The following is a 22,192-nucleotide window of genomic DNA, read 5'->3' as shown; positions in this document are numbered from 1 at the left end:
CAGCCAATTTGTTGCATTACCCCAAGCGATAAGTCCATAATTTAAGTAAGGGAGGATTAATGTAGAATACAAGGATAACATAATAGTGTGTGGTAAGAATTGTTTTAATTTACCAAGGATGCCAATATTTCGAGCAATGATTTTGCAGACATTGTCAACGTGCGGTTTCCAAGAAAGCTTGTCATCTATGACTAGTCCAAGGAATCGAGTTGATCGGACCCTTTGGATGACAGTACCATAAAAAATTACATCATTTGGTAAAGCTTCAAATTTATTACTAAACAGCATATAACTAGTTTTATCAAGGTTAAGTGGTAATTTGTTTGCTTTTATCCAATTAGCAACGTTTTTAAGTATAAGTATATTTAAGTTTTTAAGTATATTTAGTTCATGAAACGCTATAAGTTTATCAATTCTAAAAATGGAAAGTGTGATAATATATGTTCGTGGTATTAGTTCAATCACAGTTCAAAACCAAGTTTTGTAATTACGGCGTAATATGATTAAATACGTTTTGAATTTACATACTGTATGATAATGTTCAATTTGTTATGAGAGAAGAAAATAAAAGATAAAAATGAAAAATATATAGGCCTATATAGATAATACTGACAACTTGAAAATATTTTTTAACAATTATGCATCAGAAAGCACTACAAAACTGTCATACTTGACGTTGAAATATTATTCAACATACAAAAAATTGTCCCCCCCAAAAGATTTTAAAAACATGTATTTATTTCATTTCTTATTTATATTCTCGATGTCACCGTAGAGATATACCCGCTAAAAGAAAACAAAAACCAAGTGTCGGAATCAAGAACTGTCGATATTATTACGTTCTTAATCCTCCGTAGCGATTAATCTGTCGATATTGAGGACGGTGAGTAGTTCTTAATTACTCCTAGTATTTCCACCGTAAAACAGTTCTAATATTGCTTCAATATAGAAGTGGAAATGCGAGAGATTTCTGCTGCTGGAGTTGCGGAGATTGACGTCTCTTTGAACTAAATGAAATCAACATCGTCATTACATATAACTTAGGAGGGGCCGCACTCGCTTGAAGTCGCCGATACAAATCCCACTGGCGCCTTTTTTCCCAGTGAATTTAACTAGGAGTCTAGGGCCTAGGCCTATGTCTAACTAAGTCTAAGGAGTTATCGAGGACGGAAATCTGTTTTTGGAGGCTATAAATCGGACTACCGTGCGAATCTTTGACTGCAAATTATTCAGTCTTGGGGCCCAAGTTGGGCTTAGACAGCTGGCAGTGGCAGCCGTCTGTTTCGACATGTTCGAGGAGTTTTTTAAATTTAACATTTTTATTTGTTTTATTTCTCCTTGTATTCGTATGGCTCGCTATCGTGCAGCCATCATTAGGGGGTTAACATTTAAGTTACAATGCAAAATCCCTCGACGGGGCTCATCGATTTTTGTCTTTATTTCATGAAAATATATAAAAAGAACTAGGCCTACCAAAATAAAGATTATTCAGTTTTGGCCTGAAATGCACCAAAACGGGGAAAAATAAATTAAGACTAGGCTACAGTGACTTACTTCGGCTGTCACGCAACTTCACTTTCCTGTTTTATCCAAACTTGATACATAAACATATGGCCATCAGTAGAGGCGCACGGCCAATATTGGAGACTGTCTCCAATGTGGGAGATTATCTCCAATATCATTATCAGAGACTTTTGTATTAATTGTAAAGAATTTGGGTATCCAATTTCAGAGACAGTCTCCAGTTTTGGAGTCCAATTTCCTTTGCTTACATTTGCCGCAAAAGGATTACCTTGGCGGCAAATAAAAATGTGATAAGCAGATTCCTCATGAAAAATTACCCCTTTTCACCATCTACTTTGAAAATTCACCGTCTACTTTTATTTTGATAAGGAATTTTGTTGTCAATCACACACAAAACAAATGGGCTTCTGACCTCAGTGAGACAAAATTTTGGGTGGAAAAAATCATACTTTTGTTGGTGTTGTTTCTTTTGTCCTTTTGCAAAGCAAGTCTCCAATGTGAGAGATTGTCTCCCCTATTGGAGAGAGTCTCCCATATTGGCCGTGCGCCTCTACTGGCCATTGAGTCCCTGTAGTACTGTACAGATCGAGCTAGAACTTCGGTCTCTGTATTTGGTGAGTGGAGCCAACGGAGTTCAGCGGAACCGACATAACCAGTAGAGGCGTACGGCCAATATGGGAGACAATCTCCCATATTGGAGACTTGCTTTGCAAAAGAACAAAAGAAACAACACCAACATAAGCAGATTTTTTTTCATCCAAAATTTTGCCTCACTGAGTCTGAGATCAGAAGCCCATTTGTTTTGTGTGTGGATGAAAACAAAAATCCTTATCAAAACAAAAGTAGACGGTGAATTTTCAAAGTAGACGGTGAAAAGGGGTAATTTCTCATGAGGAATCTGCTTATCACATTTTTATTTGCCGCCAAGCTAATCCTTTTGCAGCAAATGTAAACAAAGGAAATTGGTCTCCCAAACTGGAGACTGTCTCTGAAATTGGATACCTAAATTCTTTACAAAAGTCTCTGATATTGGAGATAATCTCTCTCATGGGAGACAGTCTTCCATATTGGCCGTGCGCCTCTACTGATAACAGAGACCGAAACTTTTGGTCTATCTTGGCCTTGGGCTTACCTTTATTCACTCACACATGCATGCGAGGTTAGCTATACTAATTACTATTACTAAACCTCACACAACGCATGTGATTTCATGGTGCACTTAGCCAGGTGGCTTCTTGAGAGTAAAAATCATTTACTAATGTAGGCCCAGGGGCTTACCGTGTATTTGACCATACTCACGGGACTAGCGTGATTTATGGTCTAAATATTTCTCCAAATGAATTGTCAAAACAGAAATTATGCACTTACCACGATTATATGGATGAAGGTCTAACGAGTGGCAGTTTCCTGACATCGAGGCACAGACTGGAACCTCAAAAAACGAAAAGTTCTCTCCTTCTACCCCAGTCTAGATCGGCCATTTTGTTATGATTCATAACAAAAATGGCCGATGATAAATCGATCTTTATGGTATTATCATTTGACAATTGAAAACAGTAAAGAAAAAATAATAGCAATTAAATAAAAAAAAATACATTAAATGAATTTGTAAACAAGCAGGACAAACTGCGATGGGAAACCATGCACTGAATCCTTAAAATGGCTCTGGTAAACTGAAAAATGGCTCTCAATTTTTTTTTCTAAATTGCTCCCCCCCCCCCCCAAAAAAAAAGAAATTTTCCTGTTACATGTATAATATACTAATCAGGCTTTGAGAGAGTATAGTGGGAATTATTTATTCGAGGCAGTTACTATTTTCCCCCAAGGGAAAAAAAGTTATATTGCCAGACCAACCAAGAAATAATGATTCCCACTATGCTTTCAAAGGAAACGCCTGATATATTTGTTTAGTATCCCTCTTAAACTTGTAGACCTAGTACTTGCTGTGTAACTAATCTAGACCAATTCTAACGTTGCCGGACCTAGTCCCAGGCCTGTTAGATAATGCTGATTGCTAACCAGTTCCTGGTGCTGGGTAGGCTGCGCACGGCTTCATCCTGACTCCAGTTAATGAGAGTTCGCTGCGCCGCTGCATTTTCTCTCAAGATGTAAATTGTAAATGCGTTGGCTTACTTATAATTCGTAATTATAGACTTTTTATCAGATCTTGACTCACTTTGTTAGGTATGGTTATTCAAAATATATTAATACTGTATGAATGGCCGTCATGGAATTATATTTTCTACATGATGATCTAGACCCAATTCCACCCTGACTTTTTAGATAATCGGTAAGTAATTTAAGCAAGAGCTTTTATTCATTTGCGCGAATAAACGGTACGGATCTGGATCCGGACAAGTCATGGAGCATGCACAGTTCAACGTTGGGAGAACATGTTGAGCATGCGCAGTTCTCCCATGAAAGTATATCGAAAACAATACAGAGCTAAAAGAAAACTATACAGAGCTATTTGCAGCGATGTGTTTTCCTACTGAAATTATACTTTGTCTCATGATCACGAATTGACCAATCGTTTATCTAGAATACTCATGAATATTGAAGAGGGATATAATAATTGATATACAAGAGACAGAGACAAAAGGTCCACAAACCAACAGGTGCCCATCGTAGAAACATACATGTACATGTATGGCAATCGCCATCAGTGCCATTGGTTATCAAGAGGGTTGCAGGATCGTTCTCCTTTGAATTTGGCTAATAATGATTTTTGTATTCTTCTTTTTTTTCTAGATTCTTTGAAGCTGTGTGAGAGTTGTATATTTGTCTCGACCAACCATATGTGACTTAACTACCACCATGGACTTTGATCAACCAATCGAAGAGATTCAGCGAGAAAGACAGGAAATGGGGCTTTATGATTTCTCCTATGGTAAGATTTTTAAGGCGATGTTCAACTTGTCATAAAAAATGCAGACCTCTAAACGATTCTGACTTTGGATGAAAAAAATAATGAATTTGTTACCCCTCTGAGCTCTTGTGTCGATATGTTTTTGTCTCGCCTGCATAGCAGAGCGAGACTATAGGCGCCGCTTTTCCGACGGCGACGGCGGCGTCAACATCAAATCTTAACCTAAGGTTAAGTTTTTGAAATGACATCATAACTTAGAAAGTATATGGACCTAGTTCATGAAACTTGGACATAAGGTTAATCAAGTATTACTGAACATCCTGCTTGAGTTTCAGGTCACATGACCAAGGTCAAAGGTCATTTAGGGTCAATGGACTTAGACCATGTTGGGAAAATTATTTTCAAAATCTTAACCGAAGGTTAAGTTTTTGAAATGACATTATAACTTAGAAAGTATATGGACCTAGTTCATGAAACTTGGACATAAGGTTAATCAAGTATAAGTGAACATCCTGCTCGAGTTTCAGGTCACGTGACCAAGGTCAAAGGTCATTTAGGGTCAATGAACTTTGGTCAAGTTGGGGGTATTTGTTGAATTACTATCATAACTTTGAAAATTTATGGATCTAGTCCATGAAACTTGGACATTAGGTTAATCAAGTACCACTGAATATCCTGTGCGAGTTTCTGGTCACATGACCATGGTCAATGGTCATTTAAGGTCAATGAACTTTGGCCGTGTTGGGGGTATATGTTAAATTACCATCCTAACTCTGAAAGTTTATGGATCTAGTTCATAAAACTTGGACATAAGAGTAATCAAGTATCACTTAACATCCTGTACGAGTTTCAGGTCACATGACCATGGTCAAAGGTCATTAAAGGTCAATGAACTTTGGCCGTGTTGGGGGTATTTGTTGAATTACCATCCTATTGTAACTCTGAAGTTTATGGATCTAGTTCATAAAACTTGGGATATAAGAGTAATCAAGCATCACTGAACATCCCCTGTGAGTTTCAGGTCACAAAACCAAGTCAAAGGTCAGTTAAGGTCAATAAACTTAGGCCATGTTGGGGTAATTGTTGAAGTGCTATCATAACTTTGAAAGTTTATGGATAGAGTGAATGAAATGTGGACATGGGTGTAGTTGACAGTCTCCGTTCAAATGTCATTTATGGTCAATGAACGTGGTATTATGTCATTATATGAATGATGTTTTTGTGAATGATTATTTTATAGTAGTTTTCAAAGTTAGCACTGCTGCTATATTAAATTGCGTAATGCAGGCGAGACTGCCAGAGGCGTTCCACTTGTTTAAGTTAACGTGATAACTTTATTTTTTTCCCCTATTTTTACCTCGCCTGCATACATGTAGCAGAGCGAGACGTCGGCAGCAGCGTCATGAAAATTGAAATCTTAACCAAGTTTAAGTTTTGAAATGTCATCATAACACAAGTATGGACCTAGTTCATGAAATTTGGGGAAAAGGTTTAATGAAGTAACAGTAATCATCTTGCCTGAGTTTCAGGTCACATGATCAATGTCAAAGGTCATTTAGGGTCAATGAACTTTGACCATTGTGAGGTATCAACATTGAAATCTGAACCAAGGTTAATGAGTTTTTGGTCACATAATTAAGTTCGAAGATCATTTAGGTCAATTAACTTTGACTATGTATCAAAATCTTAACCTAGGTTAAGTTTTGAAATGGTATCATTACTTTGAAAGTAAATGAAGCTGTTGCATGATACTTTGACATTAGGGTAATCAAGTATCATTTATCATTTTGCACAAGTGTCAAGTCCCTTGATCAAGGTAAAATGTCATTTCCGATCAATGAATTCAATAGTATGAATGGTGTTTTTTTGTGAATAATCATCTTGGTCGAATAACGATGAGAAATAAATCTGATCATCGGGACTTACTGTTTGAAACAGAGAGAACAGGTTCACGTCTGAACGGAACGCTTCTTCAGCTCGTCAGAAGTGAAACAGAGAGAACAATTTTATGTCTGTGAAACGGTTCCCTCCGTTTCAAACAGTAAGTCCAGATGATCAGATTTATTTCTTATCGTTATTTGTCTTTCTTCCTGGATGAATCGAAACATACATCAGTTCAATTATCTTGGTTGTTTTCAAAGTCAGCATACTGGTCTGTGATTACTTGCATTCTGTTCTTTGCTCTTTACTTGTAATGTGATGATGCACTGATGTTTTAATGAGATACAGATAGATTCATTCATGCAATCAATAAATGATAATAATCAATGTAATGAGATTGTAACCCACCAGTGTCTATGTGGATCCTTGTACCCTCAGATGATGACGGAGGCAACGCCCAGGATCCCGACGGTGCGATTGATGATGAAACCAATATGTCCGCCCTTGATCTTTACACCGACATGGTCGTCAGAGACAGTGAAGAGGCTGCTTTATCTATGGCTAAGGTAATTTCAAATTCAATCGTCTCTTCAAACCAGAGAAAGAGCGTGTTGGGTCATGTATTTGCGTAGCCTGGGCCCCATCTTACAAAGAGTTACAATTGATTATTGGATTTCCATATAGGTTAGGTTGATTGTAATCTCTGTAAGACGGAGCCTTGACCTATCTTGAAATGAAGCAGACTCTAGTTGAGTAAGACCCTGTTCTCATCGGTGTCCTTTAACTAGTTTAGTAGAAACTAGTTTAACGTGTTCAGGGAACGCTTGGAACTTTCTTGAAAGTGATCTTAAGTGGTCTTCCAAACCATTTTGGAAAACCACCTCGTGTTGCGTTTTTTAAGACCACTAAACTGGTTTAGGTGTAGGTGGGGACACATCTTCAGGAAACAAGCTTCACACGGAAGTACAAGAATGTGTGCATATTGGGTACGTCACTCGGTACACACTGTAGAATATCTACGCTGCAGTTTCAAATTTCGCACACAAAACGTGTTTCCACTGTCAGCGCTTCCATAGCAACAAGACCGCTTTTTGTGGAGTGGCTCTGGAAACCAGGTCAGAAGATGGTGGTGATGATGCTCGCGAAGTGATCTTCTAAACTGGTTTCCTAAACAGGTTTAAAGGCCTGGTCCCACTGGTCGACGGACACAAAACATACTCATAACAGATACAGCAGACAAGCAAAATTTTGGGGTGGCTCCATCCGCTTTGATCCGCTCCAGACAATGGACAAAATGGGTGAACAATGAAATCACAGTTGGACAGATGCTTGATGGACATGCGTATGAAACATGTACTTTACATGCAAAGAGTACACAACGGATACATGACGTTTTCCAAGGTGGCAAGATTCTTTTCCCTTTTACGTCCTCTCTGCATCCGTAAGTGCAGTGGGACCAAGCCTTATGGGAAATGAGTTCAAGGAATTGTACTGAAAACTGAGTCTAGTTCTTCTCATTGCATATATAGCTCATATTGGTGATATCAACTAGCAATCATAGCAGTGTTCGTGGTAATTTTTCTGGAACGTCACATGCACTTCCGTTGGTAGTCAATGCAGCAGCTCCACTCAGCTGTATTGTACATGGATATAGCTGCATAACATGTAGCGAGCTCAGTGCAAATTTATTTGTTTCTCTAGCTCTACCAAATTATAGAATTGTATTAACGATCATATAGATTGATTTCAGCGTTTGACTGTTTGGCAACTAAGAAGATTTTTTAACAGTCTAGGCGTTCCGAACGCTGGGAACCGACAAGAACTTGCGCCGGAAGTTACCCGTATAGCACATCCACGTGTTCGGAAGGAAATTCTTGCTACCAATAGTTTTTATCACTGAGAATCAGCTATATGCGATTAGCAGAGCTGACTAACTCAAAGCATTATTTCAGACCAGAATATATGCAAAACATATTTTGAGAAGTGGGTGCGTCGTGGTCTAGTGGTTCTGACTCTCGCCTATTTAAAACAAAGGGTCGTGGGTTTGAATCCGAGCCATGGTGTGTTTTCCTTCAGCAAGAAATTTATCCTCACTGTGCTGTACTCAACCCAGGTGAGGTGGATGGGGACCCAGTAGGAAGAGATTCCTCAAATGCTCGAGCGCCCGATCAGGGTAGCCGTGCTAAAGCCGGGGTAATAATAACATTATCATGTATAAGCAGGTCCAGCTTGGAGAACAGTTTTTAGAACTGAAGTGGCTACCCTGGGTAAAATAGGACATTATTATTATTATTATTATAACATCTCTGTCAAATTTCGCTGACGTCAAATGAATTTGTGTGGTCCCAAGGAATTTGCATACATGTAATAGTGAGAGTCACCTGTATGCCCTAATAACAGATCTACCTGACTCTATTTATTACTTGTATATAGTTTGATTGTATGAGACTTATAATACTCATTGACCCTGGTGGGTGTTTCATAAAGCTGTTCGTAAGTTAAGAGCGATTTTAAGAGCGAGCGGTGAACCTTTCTTATGCACTTAATAATCATCAATGATCATTTGATTGTGAATATAATTTACCATTAGAAAGGATCACCAGTTGTTCATTAAAGTCACTCTTAACTTCATACAAACAGCTTTATGAAACGGCCCCCAGGTCAGAGTTGTGTTTGGCAGAGGTTTGCTTGTGTTTGGTCTGGCATGTAAGATGGTAATTGTTAAACAAATTTTCCAAAGTATTCCATTTGCCTCATTAACAGAATAACTAATCTGTACAAATGAGAATAAGGGAGCTTAATTGAATGACAGTAGGTTTTGAAATGGTAATCCCACATGTTTAGGGAGGAGTCAAAACATTTTACATTATATTAAAATTAAAGTATTTCATACAATAAATGTAATAAATTAAAATATTTCGTACAGTAAGCTTTTTAATAGTGAGTTAGTGATGTCAGTTCTGACATGTGCTTGTATACTGACTACATGTAGGATGTGTGTATAATTGTTTTTGTGAAGTAAAGCGGATATTGAAATTCCTTTTTATGAGGTACTTTCCTTTATAAATGTTCTAGATCTTTTTTGGATCAAATGGTCAGTTATGTTTTTTACCGTTATTCGATTTCTCTCTTTATGAATAAACTTTTGTTTGGGTACTTGGGTTAGACTTTTTACCATCTGGAAAAGGAACACAATTTATTGTTAATTAATCTGATTTGAATAAGAATAGTAATATGTCTTCCTGGACCTTTTCAGTACTTTTTTTTGGGGGGCGGGGGGTTGATTGTCAGAAGTGTAACGCTGATGTACATTTTATTGATGTATCATTTTGTTTTCATTCTAGCTCAAGGAAGAAAAGACATCTTTCAAAACTCAACTTGATGCCGCCTTGATTGAAGTCACCAAGTTAACCAAAGAGGTTAGTTAACCAAGTTTTAAAGAATTCAACCAAAGCTATATGTGAAATGTGAAATTGACAAATTTAAACCCTATTAAAAGTAGGAAGCACAACAATACAAGTTTTATGCACTTTCACAGCTTGCCTACTGAGTATTTTGATTTTATAAGAAACACCTTTTAAAATAGCTGTCAATATTAGAAATTTTTAAAATTTGTTTGGGCTTGAATTATTTGATGTCATACTGTATAAAGAAGGATCGTGATTACATAGCTTTGTATGCAGGAGAGATTAATTATTTTCTTGATTTCAAGATTACTATTTCTTCATTTTAAATCTACTTATTTATTTCTTTTCATATGCATCAGTTTGGATCAAATTTTTTGGGCCGATCACAGAATGTAACTACAGTATGTCCATCTAAGGCTCAATGAGAAATTATCACATTGATCGCTTTCCACAGCTGAGATTAACTGAGTTTTATTAATTATAATAGGAATTTGGCCTATATTCTGGAATTGCAATGGTGACTTGTTAGATCCATGAGCTGAAGGCCCAATGATTATGACGTGTATCGCTTTCCATAGTTGAGATCAATTTATTCATTGTTATAATAGGAATTTAGTCTTTAGTCTGGGATTGCATCAGTTCAGTTGTTAGATCCATGAATGCTCAGTGAGACATTATGATATAGATCACATTCCAAAGCTGATGATCAGTATGTAGCCTAACTTCTGGAATTGCATTGGTTGCTTGTATGATCCATTCAGGCTCAGTGAGACAATTATGACATTGATCGCTTTCCATAGATGTGATCAATTTGCATGTTTTTTTTTAATAGCATTAATCCTTTATTTTGTGATTGTTTGCTTTTTGGCTCCCTGAAAATAGTTTGGATGTACAGGTAATAGTTTCCCTGGGGCCCATCTTACGAAGAGTTATGATTGATCCAATCAATCGTAACTCTATGGAAAGCCTTCAGTGTCATAATTTTTTCTATAGGAAATTTGCACAATGTCCTTGGTTAACAAAGAGAAGCGCAGTGAATTTTTAAGAAAACAATGCATGAATATGAATGATAGTTAGAAAATATTTTGAACAAACATGCATAATAGATTTTGATGTTGCTGGCTGTCCATAGTTCGATTGATCAGATCCATTGCAACTCTTTGTAAGACGGGCCCCTGGTATCCCATTGCAATATGCTCCAATTTTTTGTCTCGCCTGCATAGCAGAGCGAGATTATAGGCGCCGCTTTTCCGACGGCGGCGGCGGCGTCAACATCAAATCTTAACCTAAGGTTAAGTTTTTGAAATGACATCATAACTTAAAAAGTATATGGACCTAGTTCATGAAACTTGGACATAAGGTTAATCAAGTATTACTGAACATCCTGCCTGAGTTTCAGGTCACATGACCAAGGTCAAAGGTCATTTAGGGTCAATGAACTTAGACCATGTTGGGAAAATTATTTTCAAAATCTTAACCGAAGGTTAAGTTTTTTAAATGACATCATAACTAAGAAAGTATATGGACCTAGTTCATGAAACTTGGGCATAAGGTTAATCAAGTATTAGTGAACATTCTGCTCGAGTTTCAGGTCAATTGACCTAGGTCAAAGGTCATTTAGGGTCAATGAACTTTGGCCAAGTTGGGGGTATTTGTTAAATTACCATCATAACTTTGAAAATTTATGGATCTAGTTCATGAAACTTGGACATTAGGTTAATCAAGTACCACTGAATATCCTGTGCGAGTTTCAGGTCACATGACCAAGGTCAAAGGTCATTTAGGGTCAATGAACTTAGACCATGTTGGGAAAATTATTTTCAAAATCTTAACCGAAGGTTAAGTTTTTGAAATGACATCATAACTTAGAAAGTATATGGACCTAGTTCATGAAACTTGGGCATAAGGTTAATCAAGTATTAGTGAACATTCTGCTCGAGTTTCAGGTCAATTGACCTAGGTCAAAGGTCATTTAGGGTCAATGAACTTTGGCCAAGTTGGGGGTATTTGTTAAATTACCATCATAACTTTGAAAATTTATGGATCTAGTTCATGAAACTTGGACATTAGGTTAATCAAGTACCACTGAATATCCTGTGCGAGTTTCAGGTCACATGACCATGGTCAATGGTCATTTAAAGTCAATGAACTTTGGCCATGTTGGGGGTATATGTTAAATTACCATCCTAACTCTGAAAGTTTATGGATCTAGTTCATAAAACTTGGGATATAAGAGTAATCAAGCATCACTGAACATCCCCTGTGAGTTTCAGGTCACAAAACCAAGTCAAAGGTCAGTTAAGGTCAATAAACTTAGGCCATGTTGGGGTAATTGTTGAAGTGCCATCATAACTTTGAAAGTTTATGGATAGAGTGAATGAAATGTGGACATGGGTGTAGTTGACAGTCTTAAGTCTCCGTTCAAATGTCATTTATGGTCAATGAACGTGGTATTATGTCATTATATGAATGATGTTTTTGTGAATGATTATTTTATAGTACGGTAGTTTTCAAAGTTAGCACTGCTGCTATATTAAATTGCGTAATGCAGGCGAGACTGCCAGAGGCGTTCCACTTGTTTAAAGATTTACTGCACAAATCTTTTGTGTACGACTGTACAGAACATCTTTGAGAGCTTTTCTCCGATGACTAAAAATGCTAATGAAATTTGTTACGCAAAAGGGTTGGATTCATGAAACTAATTTCTATATTTGTATGAACAGAATGAGACCTTGACCAAAGAGAACCAAGTCCTGAAGAGCAACATCTCTGTCCTGCTGAAGACAGCCAAGATGGAGTTGCAGCGGAAGGATAGAGAACTCAATGAATTACGTGATATGTGAGTACTTACCAATGTTACGCCCAATTGGGGTCCAATGCAGCCAAACGATGCATGCCAAGCAAACTAAAAAAAAATCAACTGCAACTTGAGTGGGTAAATTGCCAATTCGTCCACTGCCAACTTGTCCACTCACCACATTGTCTACCTTCATTTAGTTTAATGCCATTCCGTCCATCAACATTTCTTCTAACAACCATTTGGGCCAATAACCGTGTGGTCCAATCATCACTTCGTCTAATCACCAAGTGGTCTATGACCATTTCGTCTCATAACTAGTTGGTCTAATACTTGTTTTATTTTCAATCATTTTGCCCAATTAATACTTAGTCTAATTAGACCAAATGGTATATAGACTGAATGGCTTTTGGACCAACTGGCTTAGTAGACGAAATGGTGAGTGGACGAAATGGCAATTAGACCATGTGGATATTGGACGAACTGATGGTAGACCAAATGATTATAGACGAGTTGGCACTTGGACCAAATGAAAATAAACCCTTGATGTTTAAACCAATCAAAAGCATGCATTCGGAACATGCGCTTGATTTTTTTTTTTTTTTTTTTTTTTTTACATTTGTGTCAAGCTGGTTTATTTGGACCCATCTAATAGCAAGGGAGGGGGTAAAGCATACATGTATTCCATCCCTTTCTTTTAAATGTGTATGTAGTTTATATAAAATGTTCACAGAATTGATCAAAACCTACATGAACAAAACATTTAAAAAAACTATATTTACATGATGATGATGATATCTGCCAAACAGTTTTTCAGGAAAATATGTAATTATGGGTTAATAATGAGCAAATGCAGATCAGAAAAATTACTGAAATATGTGTGGTCCCACATGTTGTTTTCTGTGTTAGCTATTCCAGGGTAAGCATGTGCCATTGAAATGAATGTAATTTCAAGCAAGCCTGAATTATTGTACTTAAAATTATGTTGTCCGAAATATAAAGCACTCTGGCATATGATAAACTCTTTCGGATTGCTTCCAACCGTATTCAGTTTTAGTACTGTACTCTCTTGCATCTCTTTATAAGGCCTTTTGTATAATGAATAGTAATCGTTTTATACTCATCATCCTTTTTTTTTATTGTAAACAGGCAACTTGATGGAGGAAGACCTGCAGCAAGTGCTCCCCATCGTAAGACTAGAAGACTTCCCAAACATCAGCGGCAGCCTGGCCTTCTGCGACAGAATGGAACCCAACATCCTAAGAATATAAATAGAACTACCAAGGACTTACGTAAAACAGCAGAAAGCGATAGTGATGTCGAACAGAAACCAAATGTTCAAGAGACTATGTTTGTGCGTAGGCAAAGAGCAAAGAATCAAAGGCAGCCTACAACTGCAATGTTGCAATCAAAAGTGTTGTCATCAGAACAACCTGAACAAGATGGTTCAAAGAGGTCGATAGGGGAAACTCTGTTGCGTCTTTCTCAGCAGTCATCACATGAGATTGAACTCTGTCGTTTGGAGAGCAAAGAAACAAAGAGGTTGGAACCATTGATGACAGGTCCTAAGGAAAGCCTGTTGCAAGGGACACTTACACCACATACTGTTGCTGCATCAAGACTCTGTGACCCAAAAGATGTAGGAAAGCCAGAGGATGTGCATTCTGCTGTGATGCCATCTGAAGCAAAGAGGGAAAAAATGGATGAGAAAGAGAGATCAAGAAGTAGATCAATTGAAAGAACTTCTGAGATTCAATCTAAAGACAGGACATCAATGAGAATATCTGATGACCATAGAGATGTACTGCCCAGGAGTCACATAGATGAAAGATCATCCAGAACTAAGTCAGATTACAAAAGAAGTTCTCCCAGTAGATCTACAAGGAGCAGGTCGGATGACAATAGATCATCAAGGAGTAAATCTCGAGACCGCATCTCAGAAGAAAGAACTATTGAGAAAGAGAGATCAAGAAGAAAATCAATTGAAAGAACCACTGAGAATCGGACTAGAAAGGAGACATCTCCCCCCAAAAGAGAAGAAAGAACTGTTGAGAAAGTGAGATCAAGAAGTAAGTCCGTTGAAAGAACTACACAGAGTCACTCTAAAGAGGAATTGTCTATGAAAATATCTGATGACCACCGAGACATGCATCCTAGGACTCGCTTGCGTGAAAGGTCTCCAAGAACAAAGTCAGATGACAGAAGATGTTCTCCCAGTAGATCTCCACGGAGCAGGTCAAATGATGATAGATTATCTAGGAGTAAGTCTCGAGACCGGGAGGTTGGTAAAAGATCATCCAATTATAAAACCCGTGAGACCGACAGAAGATCATCTAGTGGTAAACCCTGTAACAATTTCCTCGATAAAGCCAATGACCCCAAACTAAGTAAAAATATTCATCCAAGGAAGTCATCTTCTTCTCAAAGTCTAAGGTCAGGAAGGGATACAATAGTGAAGCAAGCCGAGTCTCTGGCATTCAACCGCTCTGGATCCCTCAAAGGAAGTGTTTTGAGGGACAGACACAGAGATAGAGACAGAAGGAATAGTAGACGTTCCAGTACACCAATACGAGAGTCCAGTAGGGACTCATACAGGTCGAAAGAAATTCAGAAAACACTGAGCAGTATTATAGTGCCTTCAAGAAGGGAAAGAAGCCAGAGTCGGGCAAGAGAAAGAATGTCTAGCATTGCGAGAGATTCTGTTGCGAAGGCTAAGGCTGTGCTTAGCAAGCGTTCAAGTAGCAATTTCTCTCCCAAGAAATCCCGAACGCATGCAAAAACAAGACCAGTGAAGGATTTGTGCTTCGATGGGTTGACAGACTGGGCAAAAACAGATTCAAGTTTTAGGGGCCAAGGTAGTGATAGAAAACGGAAGCACAGATTGTCATCTTCGCTGGGTAAAGAATCCCAACTCAATGCCAAAAAGTTGAAGGCAGGTTCTCGCAGTGCAGATACCTATAAATTGGACGTTGAAACTGAGATTCACCTTGGGGAAGATGGTACCAACACTTTTACATATGAAGAAGGACACACTGTCCTTGCCTGTGGAATGAAAGACTCTATTGAATGTACCTCTAGTAAAGTTATGGTACCGCACTCAAGTGTTAGCGATTCCTATGACACAACACAGAGTGATATGTCCTATTTGTATGCGTCAGGGTTTCAGGCTGATAATGGTGGCCCGAATCAGTCAACAGATGCTGCAGGATTAGGTTTGAGTAAAGAGACTGAAAGGAACAAAGAAGATGGTGAGCTGTCAGAAGGAGAAATCATCAGTGATTATAATGATGATGAAAAGGCAAGTAGAACTGAAAAATCCAAACACAGTTCTTCAGGGAAGAAAAAGATGCATTCATCAAAACACAAACATAGTCACCCCCATTCCAAACATAAGAGCAGGCCAAGTACTCTTAAAACGGCTAAAAGAGGCAAGAAACACAAGAGGAGAAGCAGTTCCGAGCAGGAGATTCTGGAAAGGAAGAAAAGAATTAGGGAAAATACTATTAGTGATGATTTATTACAATCAAAGACTCAAGAAGATGTTGCTCCCATTGCTACAGATGTAGAGGTATTACCATGTTTACACGACCAAGGTGAACCAGAGACTGCTTCTGAAATTACAAATTGCTTTGGGGACAAGGACAAAGATGGATCAGTGTTCATTGAAACCAAATTGGATAACCAGATCGCACCCAGCAATGAAACAGAAGGTGAATGTGATTCACAAATCACCAAATCAGCATTTGGAACCTCTGGAGATATTCAAGTTAAAACCTTGACAAACGGTAACACTTCAAGCTCTTCTGTGGACGGACAGGAGCTTTCTGAGGTTCAAGATGAAAGGATAAATGAAAGAAATGGTAAAACAGAAGATCATACCAGAAATGAAAGTGTCACAAACCTGAATACTGAGGCTTTACCACAGGAAGCTATTTCTACACCCTTCAAGGAATCGGTCTGTGAAGGAGAGCTGGAAATGCCAGACAGAGAAACAGGAATAGCTAATGTTAGTAGAGGAATTTTGTTTGAGGATCTGTGCCTGTCCTCATCTGTGGATGATACATCATACCTGTCCTGTGTTGGAACTGGCTCAGAAAACGTTAAGAATAGTTTCTTGAACTCCTTTGAAAAGCCTGATGGTCAAGTCAAGGACACTAATGATTCTTTGGAGAATAATCAAGCTTTTAAAATAGAAGAAAGCCAAACCGGTGAAGCAGAGATCGATGAACCATCCGACTTGAATTTGCAACATATTCATGCCCCACTGCGAACAAACAATAGTGAATGTGTTACTGCTCCAAGTAATTCAGAGGGGATAATTTCTGACTTACAAATGGAAACTACATTAAGTGGTAAACTGGTGGCAGGTGCAACTTTCCAGGAAAGGGTCCATGAAGGAGAAGATATCGATAGCAGTCTTTGTGATACGTCAGTGGAGTTGAACACTAGTAAATCATCTGAACCTGCTCAAGGCATTGCATTTGATCCGTGTGTGAATGCGTTGAACAATGATGATTCTGAAAGTGATCACCCAGTCTTTGATGAAGAAAACGATGCAGTGTCCTTGCATGCCGGAAACGGTGACCTAGATAGTTTCATGCGTGACAGTGCCCCCAAGGTGAAAAAGGACTTTGATCAACTCTTCAGTGAAATGGAAAGTGTCGTTATCTTGAAGGAATCAGAACCAGTTGATAAGGCGGAGACTTCACTGCAGTTGACTTGTGAATGGAGCAATATAGAGATTCAAGATTCCTCCACCAAGATGGGTGTTGAGCCTGATCAAAGATCTGTCACTGTAGGTGCTCCTGTCTTTGATGATGGGTGTGCCCAAGACATGGACTATGCTAAGGACCCTCTAGCCGTTGACACATCTTTATCAGGTCAAGAGGAAGGAGGAGAGATGGACGAAAATGTTAGAAAAGAGAACGGAAAAGGAATTTCCCGCAGTGAAACTGGTGAAACTTCAAATGAAAAGCATTTTAAAATATCCTCAGGAAAAGCAGCTGATTTGCAATCTAAAGACTTATGCTCTTCCAAAGTTGACCCTCTCAACCTTGGAAACTTAGACAAAGGTGTATGTGATGCAATTGCCACAGAAGCAGCTGGAGCAAGTACAGTTGAAGAGAAGTCGAGTAATACTGCAGTATCTCAAAGTGTTGGCAATGGTGCTCTCAAAGAGCCCTCCCTAGCAGTTGAGAGTGAATGGACTGATGAGCAGACAAGAAATCTATCTCCAAGCACAGTGACAGAGGTTGACCAAGAACATCAGCAAGAAGGTGAAAGAACGTGCCCTAGGAAAGCTGGGGATGAATCTCTAGTTTCCAGTAATGCCACTGACAGAAGTGATGAGGAAGGGTCTGAAATTGAACTTGACTTTGTAGAAGATGTTGAACGCGAGGAAGATGCAGCGGAGGAGGAGGAACAAGAGCATAGCATCTACATCATTGATATACAGCCTGCAACTTCTCATAAAAGAAAAGATGATTCATGCGCAGAGAGTGACGAGGAGAGGGAGGGGATGAACCAGTCAGGTAGTTGTTCCGCTGATCTAGAAGGTAATGTTAAGCGTTTGGAACCTGCAGGAAACAGTCTTGGAACAGAAGTAAATAAAGATGACTGCAAAGAGATAGAGAAAGACACCATGAGGGATTACATAGTTGACGATCAAGATGCTAATGAGGAGGTTGGACAAAAGTGTGAGGATTCAGAAGGAGAAGAAGGAGAGATCTTAGAAGATGGTGAAGAAGAAGAAGAGACTGTACAAGATTCACGTAACAGAGATGACAGAAAACGACCACGTGAAGATTCAAGGACAGATCAACGACATGAGGCTGAATCTGAAAGATCTCATCCCAGCCGCCATCACCACAGAACTGTCCATCAGATTTCCTCAAGTGGCAAAAGGGAAAGCGGCCCCGACAGCCATAAGCCTATGAAAGATGGAAAAGGTGAGAGAGGTAGAAGTGGCTCATCGGAACAGAGGTCACACAGAGATGTGGAGAGGAGAGAAAGCAGGAGACGTTTAGAGAGAGAGGACAGGGATTCCAAAGGAAAGTTGCGCAGTGATGATCGTCACCCCAGGTCAAGACTTGAAGAAAGGCAGAGAGAATCTGAGAAGAAAAGAGAAGAGGATAGAAGAATTAAAGCTTTGGATCGGAGAAGAGAAGAAGACCGTCGTAGGATGGAGCGGAAAAGGGAAGATCAAAGACAAGAAGCAAGGAGGTTAGAAGAAGAGCGCAAGGAACAGGAAGAAAGGAGGAGAGTCCGAAGAAAAGAAGAGAGTGAAAAAGCTAAGTCCAAGTTATACGATATTGATAAAAAGTCAAGGCTACATGAAAGCGAAAAGAAAAGAGAACCACAAAGAAAATCAAAGAAAGCATCGGAATGTAGGAAGTCATGATATAAAGAAATGAAATATAGGAATTTTATTTGGTTAACATAAAACTCACAATATAGATAGTATAGTCATTTTTACACAATTATTGATGGCTAATTACCATTAATGTTATTGTAAATTCTTCTCAAAAGACCATATTGGCAACCTTTGTATTTGAAATTATTGAAGTGTTTCCTCCATGACGGTTTTCTACTTACGCCATCCATCTAGGTGCTTTTTGTCGACATTATGCTCTCAGGTTGTGTGTCTGTCCGTCTCATTTTCGTTCTCATAACTATAGAACCGTTGCATGGATCAACTTCAGTCTTCGTCCAAGCTTGCATATTGCATTGACACTGATTTGATTGATTTTCAGGGTTTCAAGGTCAAAGGTCATCATTAAATACCTGAAAATACATTATTCTTGCAATAAATGAAAATTGTTTGAAGATTTAATTAAAGGTCAAGTCCACCCCAGCAAAACATTGATTTGAATAAATAAAGAAAAATCAAACTAGCATAACATTTTAAAGTTTCGCTTATTTTTCAAAAAACAGTGATATGCACAACTCAGTGACATGCAAATGTGTCAGTCGATGATGTCCATCACTCACTATTTCTTTTGTTTTTTATTGTTTGAATTATACAATATTTCATTTTTTACAGATTTGACCATAGGGACCAACTTGACTAAACCATATAGTATTAAACAATGCTAATTCCACATTTTAGGGAGGAATTAATCCCTGTTTCATTTGATAATGAGAGAAAATTAGAATATTTCATATCTCATATAATAAAATACAAAAGAAATAGTGAGTGGGTGATGTCATCAGTCTCCTCATTTGCATGCCGACCAGGATGTGCATATAACTGTTTTGTGAAATTAAGCGAAACTTTAAAATGTCATAACTTTCTTATTTTGCATCCGATTTTGATGAAATTTTTAGTGTTATGCTTCTTGGAATTTTCTCTTTATATTCAAATCAATTTTTTGTCGGGGTGGACTTTTCCTTTAAGTACTTACCTCATGTTTGCATGTGGAAGTGAAGATTTGAGGGTTTTGAGTTCAAAGGTCATAGTTCACTGAGGTCATGTTCACTGAATGGTCTATTTCTCACCATAATTGAACCGATTAAGGGATCAACTACTTTAAGGTTCTTAAAATTTATTTTGGAGGGACAATAAACTTATTAGATTTAGGGGTCAGGAGGTCAAAGGCCCACAGAGGTCATATACCCCATAATATGTTCTCGAAGTGAAGAAAGATCCATTCAAAGTATGAACTTCAAACTTGGTTCACATATGCAAACTGAAGGGACAATGATCTGTTTGATTTGGAGGTTAAAGTTCACAGTGGTCATCTGTGTGTATTTCATCACGTTACTGAAGAGCTATATTCTTTGTCGGTCATCATTACACCTACGACAGTGCAAACCCATTCCAGAGAAAACCAACTTAAAAATTTCCACAATGTGTCCCCAGCCTTTAATACAGCATATTCATTGCTAGAAAAGTACATGGTTAGAAAGACAGAGACAATTGCTCGACATTGGTGTATTTTTTTATTGAAAACCAAGAATCAGCGAAAATGATTAAAGTGTATGCTTTATATCTCAGTCACATTTGCTCTACGCCGAGTCAAAAATAACCCATTCATTTTTATTCAAACCACCTACAATGTATATGTAGCTGGTACGAAAATGTTAAAACGGCTGTTCGACTCGCCGTACGGTCGCCTTAGAGCTAATGTGACCGAGGTATTACAGTCATATTTTTATGTTATGTACCAAATTGACAAACAAGTGCATGCATGTCATGTGGCATCATTCGTCAATTTCTAACCCAATGCAATCCTTTTCATCAGGTAATGGTTTATGAAATAACACCTTTTTAGCAACAACAAAATTAAGATAACTTCTTAAAACTCTCGTAATATTTACTAAAAATACTTCTTTTATTCATATAGTACAACATAGTGGGGGCGTTGTGGTCTAGTGGTTACAACCCTTGTTTTTCAATCAGAGGGACGTGGGTTCAAATCCCATCCTTGGCGTGTTTTCTGTCAGCAAGAAATTTACCCACATTGTGCTGCACCCAACCCATGTGAGGTGAATAGGTACCTGGCAGATTTAATTCCTTGAATGCACCTTAAGCAGCTGGAGCTGTAGTTGGGGTGCGCCATTGAATCAGCAACTAAATAATCATTGCCTCATGAATGCTAGATATGATTATTAACAGCAGCAGGTTCCTAGAAAAATATTTGGGGCTGGAAAACTTCCCGGGATAATTTTGATCAGACATACAGGTGGAGAGCTTGTTTTAGTTTATCTCATCATCATGTCGTTAATAAATTTGGTGCAGTTTGGAGGGCTGTTACCGGGGCTTTCAGTAAGAAACCAAATTAATTGCATGTTGATTATTCTTTCAAGTACTTAATTTCTGTATGATTGCAGCATTTTTCATGTATATTTAATTGATGTATGTATTCATATTGAATATGTCTATACTTTATAGAATTGTAATTATGTATTAAAGAAGAGGTTATACATGTACATACTATGTAAATTTGACATAAGAAAGATACGCTTTAAGGAAAATTTGTGTGTAGATATCATTATTTATTTTTATTATGATGAGTGCTCGGTTTCATGAAGATTGTCAGCACTGGCTATATTGTCAGTGAAATCCATGATTTTGATTGGCTATAGAAGCATTTGTGGAGCGTTGTGGCCCAGTGGATTAGTCTTCGGACTTTGAAACAGAGGGTCGTGGGTTCGAATCCCAGCCATGGCGTAATTTCCTTCAGCAAGAAACTGATCCACAATGTGCTGCACTCAACCCAGGTGAGGTAAATGGGTACCGGTAGGAAGTAATTCCTTAAAAAGCTGTGTGCGCTATGAACGCCTAGCTTAGCCGGGTAATATAGGAGCGCCTTGAGCACCTAACAAGGTGGATATGTGCGCAATATAAATACCCTATATTATTATTATTATTATTTTGACCCTGACTGTTTCCATGGTAACTGTCAGATAATGACGACTTGTCCATGCTGTCAAGCTTCATGAAATATTGTGCCCTGATCGAAAAAAAGTTTAAAAAGACATAGAAATATCATGTATCATTTTCTTGTAAAACGGAGAGAAAATGTGAAGTTTCTCCGCCTTACGCTTGATAAAGATGATTTTATTATTAATGAATTAAGACACTAAGGCCCGTATTTTGAACTCGGGTTTAATTTAAACTCTGGTCCAAAGTTGAGGTTTGTTAACTATGGATAGCCAATTGTGACAGTTATCTTGTAACAGTAGAAGTTCAATATGTCCGCTCATTTGACA

At 38.2% G+C, this 22,192-nt stretch overlaps 1 protein-coding gene across 1 annotated transcript; it reads left to right on the top strand.

Moving 5' to 3' along the window:
• The first annotated feature begins 754 nt into the window (after window positions 1-754).
• LOC129258743 (uncharacterized) lies at window positions 755-21,933 on the top strand. Its single transcript, XM_054896971.2, has 6 exons — window positions 755-883; window positions 4,276-4,414; window positions 6,713-6,840; window positions 9,619-9,693; window positions 12,405-12,520; window positions 13,628-21,933. The coding sequence occupies exons 2-6, from the start codon at window positions 4,342-4,344 to the stop codon at window positions 18,876-18,878; spliced, it is 5,643 nt and encodes a 1,880-aa protein (XP_054752946.2). The 5' UTR covers window positions 755-883; window positions 4,276-4,341; the 3' UTR covers window positions 18,879-21,933.
• Window positions 21,934-22,192: the final 259 nt, after the last annotated feature.

This window comes from Lytechinus pictus, chromosome 4, assembly GCF_037042905.1.
Source record: "Lytechinus pictus isolate F3 Inbred chromosome 4, Lp3.0, whole genome shotgun sequence".
NCBI lineage: Eukaryota > Metazoa > Echinodermata > Echinoidea > Temnopleuroida > Toxopneustidae > Lytechinus > Lytechinus pictus.
The sequence above is the reverse complement of the archived record's forward strand: the minus strand, read 5'-3'. Positions and strand labels throughout refer to the sequence as shown.